Below are 12,302 nucleotides of genomic sequence, written 5' to 3' on the forward strand. Positions count from 1 at the left end.
AAAGGTATAAGTTTGTTCTGGTACCCATTATTTTTGATGTGAATATATGGTGATGTTCAAATTTGGTTTTGTTGGAATACTTGAACCTTCTCGTTATTGTGTCAAAACACAGCCAATAGAGAATGTTCTGTTGAAATGTTTAGCAGGGCTATTTTGTTCTGCATTCAAAATGAAATATATTTTCCATTTGCCTATACCCTTAAATGGAAGCATATGTTAAAATTTTATAAATCTGGAAGCTAGAGGAGATGAAGAAATCTATGTTTTTAAATCAATATTTAGTTTTGACATATGCTGGATTCATATCTTAAACATCAGAATAGAAGCTTTGCAATTGTGTATATATATATTGTGGTTGTATGTATGTATGTATGTATGTATGTATGTATGTACGTACATACATACATACATACATACAACCACAATGAAAGAAATTATAAGTAGAAATATTATCCTTAATTCTCAATTCTATTTACTGCCATAGTGAAAACATAAGATGTTCCAAGACCAATAAACTAATCCTGCCCTCATCTAAATAGCATGTTATTGCTATTTTTTTTCAACAAGCTTCTGACAATAAGAATAATTTTCAAAAATTGCATTACAATGAAGGAGGAGGAAGAAACAATGACAATAAGAAAAAGCAGAATAAAGTAATTACCAAGGCGGAATTCTGCCAGCAGATAGTTTTCCCTTCTGCCCTTCACATAATAATTTATTTGCCACGGAGACAGGATTTTTGATTCCTGAAAAACAGAGTTAATCTAAGAGAACTGCAACATTGTATTACAGACAAATTTGCAGTACATTAAACATATTCCTTAATTACTCCCCCACCCCCCGAGCCAGATTTTGATGTTTGAAAGAAACTGATACTAACTAATAAGAAAAAAGTCAAACAAGTTTTTGAGTGAATCCTACGTGTAAATGATGATCCAAATCATGTCACCCATACTAGGGGCACTTTTCTCAATGCTCAGAAACAAATGTTAAAGGATGGGTTCATTCATCAATACTGAACATCAGAACACACCGTAGTTTTCTTTTGTAAAACAAATTGAACACATAATAACATACATATGAACAAATATCATTTTCTCCAATACTGCAATTTAGAATGTTTACCATATTAACTTACACTATAAGAGAAAGTTTTATATATACAGTATACACAATTAAAGTGATTCATATTCAAGAATTCTATCTATTTTTGCTGTATTTGTTTTCAAAGATATGCAGAAATAAATGTAATATGTTCTTTTACAGTATAGTATTCTCCAAACACAGGTGTATTGAGCCAAAACAAAGAAAAACCAATTGCCATCCTGATTATCTAAATCCACACTTATTTCAATTGGAAACTTTCCACCGACTTAATATTTCTTCTATGTTCTAGATTCAGATTACTATAGTTTTCTGCTTGTCTCTATCATAATAGCATACCTACTTCAGGAAATTTCAAGTACCATGAATTATTGCCAAAAACATTTCAAATGTGTTTATTTGTTTTTTAAAAAATGGCCAACGAACATGAACAGCGTGATTCTAGGCAGTGTACAAAAAATCCCAAATTAAGCAACAACTGGCAATAACAGTAATAATCACTAGTATGTGGCTTGGCTCATATTTCCAGCCTTTATCAATTTACTTATCTTGGCCTCGACGTGAGATTGGTTGTGACATAACTAAATATATAAAGTCAAAAATCATTCTGGTATCAATGTTACATCTTTGAGAGCCTAATCTACATACCACTAAGAGCTCCCACTGCTCCAAAGTTGAGTGATTTTCCATCCATAATACTGGCATCACATTCAATTTCACCTAAGAGGTTTAGATTAGATCCCATTCCTGCATTTGTAAAGGGTGAATCCTATAAAGAAATTTAAAGAAAAGCATATAAACAAACATCTATACTATCACAACAAACAACTTGGGTCAAATTGCTGTTATTGAGCCAATGTGTTGCCAATTCTCAGCCTGCTAGTTTTAGTATATTTAATATAAGACAAGATGAACAGAAAAATACAGCCAAGCTTCCACCAAAAGAACATTTGAATAAATATAAGTACCTCTAGTTCAACTAGTGCTGCAGTCACTGCATCTGTTACAAGAGCCCCAGCCTGTAGCTTTTCAATTGCCTAGAAGACAGAATTTTAGGTATAAAGTATCGCCTTTAAAATATTTTACATACTAATTTTTTTCCTACACAATAAAGCCCAGTGAGTCATTTGGTCCCAAAAGAGAATTGTTCAAAGTTTCAAAAAGTGGATAATGACTATTCTTAGGTGAAACAAAGGAGCTACACTTTACTTATATGTGTAGTGTCACTTAATTTAAGGTATCTGACTACATTGGGGACATTCTTGTTTAAAAGAAGAAATGGTGTTAGGATATGAACATCAAATTGAATTTAATGAATTTGATTTAACTGAAATTTATGGAACTGGATAAGATAGCAACTACCTTGATCAAAGGAAAGTCTTTGTCTAACTTTTCTCCATAGTTTTTTTTAATGTGGCAACCAGTTTTGGACTTTTTGCTCAAAATTGTAAGAAATATTAATTTTGGTATCTGATTTGAATGATTAGAATTGTTTATGATTACAATAATACTGCATATTATTGAATGTTAGATCGAAAGGGTATTTTCATTTGTAGCTATATTGAAGAATGTTATGTTTTTTCTTATTTTTTCTTTCTTTATTCCCTTAACACTTTCCATATTTTCTTTAATTCCTTTTTGAATATATTTTACCCTTTGTAGAAATTTAATAAACTATATTTTCAAAAAGGATATGAATAATGATCATATCTTGTAATTCCACTATGAAATAGGAAGCAAAGCAGAAAATTACTCATTAATTAATTACAGATGTTTTTAAAGTAAATTTCTGTTTACAAACTGGTTTACCAAACTCACTGCATTAACCTAGCACCACATTCAGCAGGAGTCTTCTTCAGTTTGACATTTGTTTGTTTTATCTTCTAAGCAGGCAACTATGTTGTATTCCATGAATAGAAGATGAAAATTATCAAGACAGTTAATAGAACAGAGACAGAGATATTCCTGGGAATATTTTACTTGAACCTCTGGGTATGGAAGATGCAACTGAAGATACTACTTCTAGCCTAAAATGTTGATAATGATTTGAAATTCAAATTCTATTCCATAACCAGCTGGATTTCTACAGGTCCGTTAAGTGTAGCCCCCTAATTATATAATCAAGCAGCACATTTTCAAATGCTACTTATTATTTTGGGACTTCTTTCATTCGGTATGCTTGGCATGCAACAGAAGCAATACAAGCTTGTTACTTATTAAAGAAAGCTTAATAAACTAAGTCAAAGTTATTTCTAAGTCAAGAATAAGTAACCACAAGCCAGAATTTGTTAGACTAAATAGTTCTTTCCAGATTACAAGATCTTCTGTCCATCACAATCTGGAAGACCATAGTTTTTAGACGCCATCCTAAATACATACTGTATATTGAGATGAAATCATCGTGGCAGAGAATCTTACAAAATCTAATAGTTAAAGTTACATACTGATAAAACTGAAGCTCACCATTTAAGGAAAGCTGGTTATAATTAATAATATATCACTACTTATGACATATATTACACCAAATTCATGGTGAAAAACATTAACTAAAACTATTAATAATACACATCTCTTTATAGTCTTATACCTGGGTATAAGTCTCATAATATTCAGCAGGACTTGTACTCAGATAAATGCATATAAGATTGTAGGACTAATAAAGTGTGTTTTCACATTTAAAAGGATATTAAACTTGTATATTGGAAAAATAAAACATCTGAAAGATCAAGGCATTGTTAGATGTTCCAACAGTTTAACAAACAAACCTAACTCCATAATCTATAATAAGAATAGGTACTTTAGTGCCCTCCAAATGTCTGCATTGAACTTTCACAGACCCAAACAAATATGGTCAATGGCAAGAGAGTGGGAGGAGGTTCCAATATAAAGCAGCTGGAGGACATTAGTTTGCCCAATCATGATCTAAATTTTCAACACAACAAAGACTGCATTAATAAAAGTATTTCTTCCATAAGTGTTGTGTCTCTTGAACTCTACAAGAAAGTGTTGATTAACAAGTTCAAACTTGCAATTGGGCTGTTTTATGCTATACAGATACAAATAAATAATTTTTCTTATCTACAATTTGTTAAATAATTCAATTTCTGTATTTTATTAATATGTATGGCCTAATTCTTTTTTTAAAAACAGTGTAATTAGGAATGTTTAAGAATTACTGAGAAGTAGGAGTAAAGAAATAACATTTCTAACAATTACCTTCTAGCAATCTTACCTTCCGACATGCTCTTTTGCACACATGTTTATATTCTTTGGCTTTGGATTCAGAATGATAACCTGCACCTGTTAGCAAGGAATATATAAGAGAAAGGGGGTAAAAGTGATCAAGTACTGGAAGCAGAATAATTTTGTTTTAAAAATTTTCTAAAATAAAACCTTTCCATGTCAAAAATATATCTACCTTGTAAGAGGACTACAAACCAGCATGTATCCCCTTCAAGGGCATTTTCAACAAATAGGGGGGATTTGTCTTTCCAAACAGTAATCTTGGAATATTGGATATTGGAATCTGATTGTGAATCATGCAACCCTATGATCATCAGTTCATTAAGGGAATGTCAACCAATACTTCACTGCACATTAGACATCTACATAGCAAGCATCATTGGTTCAAATATCAAATATCTGACCGAGGAACTGCACATGTAAATGGTATCTGAAGTAGCATGAAACAAAGAAAACAATGCTGTCCCTTTCTGTATGCAGGCCTACATCTTTGTCATTAACACTTCAATTATGATCTCCCTTATTAAAAGTAGAGATAAAGGTTCCCCTTGCATATATGTGTTAAGTCGTTCCCGACTCTAGGGGGCAGTGCTCATCTCCGTTTCAAAGCTGAAGAGCCAGCGCTCTCCGAAGACATCTCCGTGGTCATGTGGCTGGCATGACTAAACACTGAAGGCACATGGAACACTGTTACCTTCCCACCAAAGGTGGCTCCTATTTTTCTACTTGCATTTTTACATGCTTTCAAACTGCTAAGTTGGCAGAAGCTGGGACAAGTAACAGGAGGTCACTCCATTACGTGGCACTAGGGATTTGAACCACCGACCTCTCTGATTGACAAGCTCAGACTCTTAGCCACTGAACTACCACATCCCTCTTCTCCCTTTACAACCCTATAATCACTTAATTCAAGGTAGAGTTGGGGTGACTGGATGAAGCTGAGAGTTTACTAGCTACCCTTCCTGATGCCACATGGCGTTCGCAGCAGACATTTTTTCTTTGCACCCTAATAGAGAAACATCTGCCACTACCTAGGATTGAACTCTCAACCTTTCAAGTTGGGAGGTGAGCATCCCCAAAGCAGGAGGTGAGCATCACTAAACCACCATGCCATTCATTATCATATCTATAACAATAAAACATCAAAATATAGAGAGAAATGTATGTATATTAACCACAGATGTATGAAGTTGATTTTTACGTGATATAATATTATCCTTTTAAATTCTATTATCATTTGAGAAAAGTTAAAAGAATCAAGACATATTAGCAGGCCCACAGCATAAAAATACAAGTGTTTTCTCTTCTGTAAAGCATTTTGCCTTCTAAGTGGTGCCATTTATACCTACATGAGTCCTTGATTACAAGGCAAATTATTTGATAAAATTCAGCCTCAATTCATAGACAGCTCAAGTGTGTATGTATGTGTGTATGTATTACAAATTTGGCCACATGGGAAAGAAAAAACTGGACAACTTCCTCACACACCTCAACAGCCTACACCCCAAAATACAATTCACTATGGAAATAGAAGTTAACAACCAACTTCGCTTTCTGGACACATCATCTACCAGAAAAAAAACACACACCAACCACTACCTAAATGCACAATCCCATCACCACTCTGCACAGATCAACTCTGTAGCCAAGACCCTCATTTCCAGAACCAAATGCCTAGCCGACAAAGACCACCTGAAAACTGAATTACACACTGTCACAAACGTATTAATCTCCAACCGATTCCAAAGAAACACAATTACCAACCTAATCCAAAGGGAGACTCCCCCCAAAAACCGAGACACAGAACAGGACAATGGCATCACCCTCCTCCCTTACATCAAAGGCACCACGGATAAAATCAGCAAAATTCTCCACAAACACAATATCAAGACAGCCTTCAACACTGACCAAAAAATAGCCAACATCTTAAGAAACCCCAAAGACAAAATCCAGCTAGAATACCATGCAAAATCTGCCCTGCAACATACATAGGACAAACGAACAGGAGAATAAATGCACGCATCGCAGAACACAAGAACGCAGTAAGAAAAAAAGAAAAAACTTCCTCCCTTTTCCAGCACCTTAAAGCTACAGGACATGAAATTGATTTTGAAGGAACCAAATTAATCTCCAAAACTGAATACTTCAACAAGAGAATAATTATGGAAGCTATCAAAATAGAGAAACACCCCCACAACATGAATAAACGTGACGATACCTCCCGCCTACCAGACATCTGGAAACCAGCCCTAGTCAACAAACGAGCCCCACCCACCACTCAGGCCATTACAACACAAAACAACGGACACACAGCCAGCATCAATCAGCACCAATCTACCAATCACGATACAACTACACAGCCAATCAATCCACTTACTGAAACAAAGCCAGCACTCCACACCCCCCCAAGAATTATAGAAAGATGGCAGCTCTGACCACGCCTTACTCACACAAACACAAAGCCGAAAACACCAGCTGGTGTTTGGGCTTAAAGCGTGGTCGGAGCTGCCGTATTTCTATAAATCTTGGGGGGGGGGGGGGGGAGTGCTGGAGTTGTTTCAGTAAGTGGAATGATTGACAACAATGGACTCACAACCAGCACCAATCAGCACCAATCTACCAATCATGATACAACCACACAACCAATCATTCCACTTACTAAAACAACGCCAGCACTCCACACACCCCCACCAAGATTTATAGAAAGACGGCATCTCCGACCACGCTTTAAGCCCAAAACCCAGCCTGAAGATGGCAAGTGAGACCTATTCACATATCCATTGCTAAGAAGAGTCTCAATTAAGTGGTATTATTATTTCTCCATGCCTAACAGTGGAATTACATCATTTGCACATGATGGACTGCTTCACTGGACTATGGCTTTAGGGAGCATGCCAGAAAATTTACTACTAATATCACCCAAGTATGCTGTTATGTTAAAAATAATATCTTCCATAACTAAGAGTTATTACAGACCTTTTTCTTAGTGGCTAAGTTCTCTACTTCTTGTACCAGTGCTTTATAATAATATTCAGCTATAATGAACATGCCCCTAACAGTGCAAAACATTTAGTATACTTTATGGCATAATACATGCCCAAAATATTAAACAAGTCCTGCTTAACTCTCTAGCAAAAGTGTTAACTAAGAGTTAATAACAAAATTTTGCCAAACCAAGTGGTAGGACTGGAATTCATTGGGAGATTTCCAGTAAATATGAGCACAAAATATTAGGCTAGGAAGTGAAAAAATACCTCAGTAAAGAGAATGTAAATCACATCCAAACTATTCCAAAGAAAATGATACTGACATGCCTATGGAATCACCTGGAGTCAACCTTATGTCAAAAACAAGATTTTCCTAAAAAAAAACACTGCCAAATCAAAGATGATAGATGTAAAATATTTAAAAAAATTGCTTATGAATTCATTACTATAACAGGAACCATACAAGGTATTATTGTATGACAGAATCTCTATCATAGTAACATATATTACTGCATTCTTTGATTGGTAGAAAATATTGCCTTTTCCAAAAAAGATCACATTAAATACTGGATTTTTAAAAAGACTATGACCTTACTTCTGTGCTATCAAGTTTGACATTAAAATAAGAAAGACACTAACAATTATATCGATGAAAATTTGGTAACTATGACTTACAGTTCAGCAAAGGTAATAGTTTAATAAAACATTAATAGATAAACCATGGTAAGATTTAAAATGTTTTGCCCTTTGTTCAAAAAAACCTCAGCAAACCATAAACTGGTAAGTTCTGAGCAATGGCAAAAGCAATAAGCCAATGCTGCTCAGGCAAAAGGGGGAGGAAGAAAATATTAAAGATTGGCCCTGTCAATAACACACCCTCTTCAGAGAGCAGCCCCTCTGTTTTCTATTGAAGGGATTATAGCTTTCAATTTAAATGCCTGGTAAGTCTTTTTTCTAAAAGCATGTTTTTGTGCATCATGCTATAATGATCAAAAAAGGCAAATTTAAAAAGGAGGCAGTCTTCTGATTAACTGTTTTCTGTCAAATGAGAGCAAGCATAGACACTGTACTCCCTAATTTAAATTTTAAAGAAAACTACTGGATTACCATACCTGAAAAGAAATGAGCAGATTAGAGTTCAGTCACAACTGGCCTAAGAAACATGTCACGAAATATAAACATATATTCACCATTCTTTCCCCAATTTGCCCGTGCTTCACATGTTTCCCACATCTCCCAAAGTACCATATATGGTATTAAAACATTAACAACACAGGTCATCTACTGTTGTGATATTCTGACATGTACCTGCATGTACAAGTACAAATCCCACTCGTCTCACTTTTTGAGCTGGTTTGGCTTCATGTTCTTTTACCATCATCCTTACTGCAGTTGCATGAGCTGACATAGGAGGAACTTCTACTGAGCTTATTCCCTTTTCCATGATCAAGGCTATCGTTTCCTGTGGAACAGAGCATGCTTCCATCCAAGGGAAAACATGGGAAAAGAGTCTTCCTGAAAATAAATCAAGCAAAACTATCTCATTATTTTATTTACTTTTGACCAAGGAGAATTTCATTCAAGAAACACATTCTGTTCAGAGCTGCATTGGAACTAAACACTACTCAGGTGCAAGATTTTTTTTTTCATATCCATCACTATCAGTAACACCCTGGCAAAAGTCCATATATTCAGCAAAATTATACAATGCAGGCATGTATTAATTTGCTACTTATTGAACTGTATATACCATTTTTAACTTTAAAATGAACTAGTGATAATGTTTTTATATAAATTTTTTATATAAAATATAAAAATATATTTTTATAAGCGTCCACAGATTTATTAGGAGTCTTTCATACTGGCAGAGAAAAGTCGGTTTAACAATTAAAATAAGGCTATCCCAAAAATGTCTCCACCCACCCCCCTACTCTCTCTCAACTTCTACTATTCTTTCACAAGATTTTAATAATAGTTGCTATACTGCCGGTAGTATTATTGGAGTCTCAAGTATAAGCAATCTTTTAGAAGCTGAAGTAGGGAAACTCAAGCAGACTATTATTCCATAGTTGCACTGAAATCAATCCTAACATTGGGGATTTCAATCCTATGCCCTTAATAAGAAAGAAACCTATGTAAGTGTCTGCTGAGACAGTGTTAAAAGTGTGTCTCAAAAACTGGTTCTGGAGCCACAGAATATGGCCATGTGAAAGTTCCTGCCCAAGAGACCTTAAACACAATCTGTTGTTTCTCTACTGGATCCCATCAAGCATCTTACTCCAGAATCAAACAGGGTGAAGCTCCCTTCACCACACCAGAAAATGGTGGATGTTTTGCGTTCCTTCCACCATGAAGCTTTTTTTAGGGAGAAGCAAAGGACTCGTTCCCCAATATTGTCATAGCAACCGGAAACATGGATGACCCAGAGCTGCAAAATCCCCCGTTTGGGTTTGGAAATTTAATAGCTGAACAAAAAGAATGCATGCAAGCTAAGAAGAAAGGCTCCTTATCTCCCGCTTTAGATGGAAAGCTTTGGCCATCAGCTCTACCTCCATTTCCGTGAGGCTTCGCTCACAGCTAGGTTGGACCCTCGACTAGGCAGGTAAGTCCCCCGAGACGAGGCACACCCTTCGGCTTCCTCCCACAACCCTCATGCTTTGCCTCCACCCCACATGGCTGCAGGCTCAGGCATCCTGCAGAAGAGTCCCGCTCCGCCCCCCTGCCCCCCCCCTCTCCAACCGGGCAAAGGGCAGGAGTCGCACACTGATCACATCACCAACGCGCCCCTTGCCTCGGATCGTGACGTCATCGCCCCCCCCCCGCCCGCCCAAGGAGAGTGGGAAAATACCCTGTTGCGTTGCCGGTGGGAGACGCTCCTTCGTTCACCAGTTCCAGCCAGGTGTCGTTACAAGGCTCGTCTCATCCTGGATGCGGGCGGGCGCGCACACCCACGCATTTATCATCAGCCTTTCAGCGACTTTTTGTATCGGTGAGGGAGGGGGGGTAAACCCAACCAATATTTTCCGATCACTTCCGGTTCCGAATTGAATGTTTTGCATCATGCGCGAGGGCTAGAGTGGCGGAAGCCGAAACAATCTCAGCCCGATTTTTTCCTTGATAAGAAAAGGCGGGGAATTTAAAATAATGTATTAAAATAAACCCCACCTCTTTTCCAAAGGAGAAGAAAAGGGAGGGGGAGAGTAATTTTTCATCTCTAGCGTTCTTGTTCTCTGCAGGACTGTTGGAGAAGTTTGGGTTTTATTTTATTTTTTAAGGAAAGCATTTGGTAGATAGATCAATACTTGCTTTTCGGGTCATAAGCCCATGTGGACTTTCTGTTGAACATGCCTTTGAGTTGCCTAAATTTAGTGTCAGCATGCTGGGTAGATTTGCTGACAACTGAAGAAACTCACAGGTAGACATTTTTTTCCCCAGCCCTTTTGCCAAAGGGGCTTTGGAAGTAGTTGGCTCAGGCTTGCAACCTTAACTACCTATATTTGGCAAGAAATAAAAGGGAGGAAAGGGGTTTCACATAATACACTACTAAAATGGATATTTAGTTTGTGGTTCAGTGTGCTCAAAACCCAGACAAATTGATTCAGTAAACCATAGTTCCCTAAATCTAAATATTAATTGTGTAGACCAGGGGTGTTAAACTCATGGCAGTGTCATCTGATGTATTGGGACTTCCCCCCCCCCTTCACTAAACCAGGCATGGGCGTGGCCAGCACATGACGCATCAAGCCCGCAGGTCAGGAGTTTGACAGCCTTGGCATAGATTATGCCCATGGTGTCTGCTTAAGAAAGAGTGATTAGAATGCTTTATACTAACTGAAAGTATCTACAAACCAGTGGCGGGTTTCAAAAATTGTTTGAACCTACTCCGTGGGTGTGGCCTCCTTTGTGGGAGTGGCTTGCCGCCCATGTGACCGGATGGGAGTGGCTTGCCGCCCATGTGACCGGATATGAAGATGCCGACGACACTTGTCAGAACCACCTTAAATTACCTCGCACACAGCAGTGGCGTGCATAAGAATATGATGTAAACTTGTTTTTTAAAAGGCATCTTTGGTTTGCGTTAAAACAACTTCAACACACGCAATGTTCTGATTGCACCACAAACGCAGTAGTCATCCTTACCTTTCACAGAGGCACTGAGTTTTATGAATATGAGCATGATAGTGTAGAATAATCATATCCAAGGACCAGTGGTGGATTTCAAAAAAATTTGGAACCTCTTCTGTAGATGTGGCCTGCTTTCTGGGTCCACTGGTGGAACCTCTTCTAACTGGTTCGGTAGATTTGACCAACCGGTTCTACCGAATAGGTGCGAACTGGTAGGAACCCACCTCTGCTACAAACCCTTCACATTCTGGACATAAACTTTTTCAACTTCTACCCTCAAGACTGTAGGGCATGGGTCCTCAAACTACTGCCAACGGACTGCATGTGGCCCATCAAAGCCATTAATCCGGCCCGTGCAGGACCATGAGGCTGCCCCGCCTACATTGCCCGGCCCACCCTTCGGGTGTGCGCAGGACTTACTTTTGCGAGCCCCATGAGCTTGAACTGAAAGGTAAGGCCAACAATTTTGGCCTGCAGAGACATTCTGTGGGTGTAGGAGGTGAAAAAGGGGATTCACAGACACCCCAGGAGGCCAAAAAGTGGGTGAAAACAGTCCATTTTTGGCCACAAAATGAGCCGTTTTTGCCTATTTTTGGCCTGCAGAATGCTTCTGGAGGGGGGAATGTTGAAAAACAGGGTGCACAGACGTCCCAGGAGGCCAAAAAACCTGGCAAAAATGGCCTGTTTTTCACCTCTCCCGCCTCCGAAAGATAGCTAAAGAGAGAGAGAGATACATACAGAGGGAGGGAGAGAGAGAGAGAAAGAGACAGAGAGAGATTTCTCAAGCTCCTTGGGGCTGAGAAGAATTGCTGCAAAACTGAGTTTCCTGAAGTGGACCACGAC

At 37.9% G+C, this 12,302-nt stretch overlaps 1 protein-coding gene across 3 annotated transcripts in view; it reads right to left on the bottom strand.

Annotated features, from left to right (window-relative positions):
- The window catches only part of TASP1 (taspase 1), a 46,288-nt gene extending 35,823 nt beyond the window's left edge, over positions 1-10,465 (bottom strand). For 2 of the 3 annotated variants that reach the window (XM_032213570.1, XM_032213568.1), the window contains exons 1-6: positions 9,884-10,058; positions 8,643-8,849; positions 4,337-4,404; positions 2,073-2,141; positions 1,753-1,873; positions 662-746 (exon numbers count right to left, since the gene is read on the bottom strand). In XM_032213570.1, coding sequence (XP_032069461.1) covers positions 662-746; positions 1,753-1,873; positions 2,073-2,141; positions 4,337-4,404; positions 8,643-8,820 — 521 coding nt within the window. In that variant the 5' untranslated portion in view covers positions 8,821-8,849; positions 9,884-10,058. Of the gene's footprint in view, positions 1-661; positions 747-1,752; positions 1,874-2,072; positions 2,142-4,336; positions 4,405-8,642; positions 8,850-9,883; positions 10,059-10,182 lie in introns of those variants that run through there. The other variant, XM_032213569.1, reaches the window with a different exon arrangement.
- Positions 10,466-12,302: the final 1,837 nt, after the last annotated feature.

Source organism: Thamnophis elegans, chromosome 3, assembly GCF_009769535.1.
Source record: "Thamnophis elegans isolate rThaEle1 chromosome 3, rThaEle1.pri, whole genome shotgun sequence".
In the NCBI taxonomy this organism is placed as follows: Eukaryota; Metazoa; Chordata; class Lepidosauria; order Squamata; family Colubridae; genus Thamnophis; species Thamnophis elegans.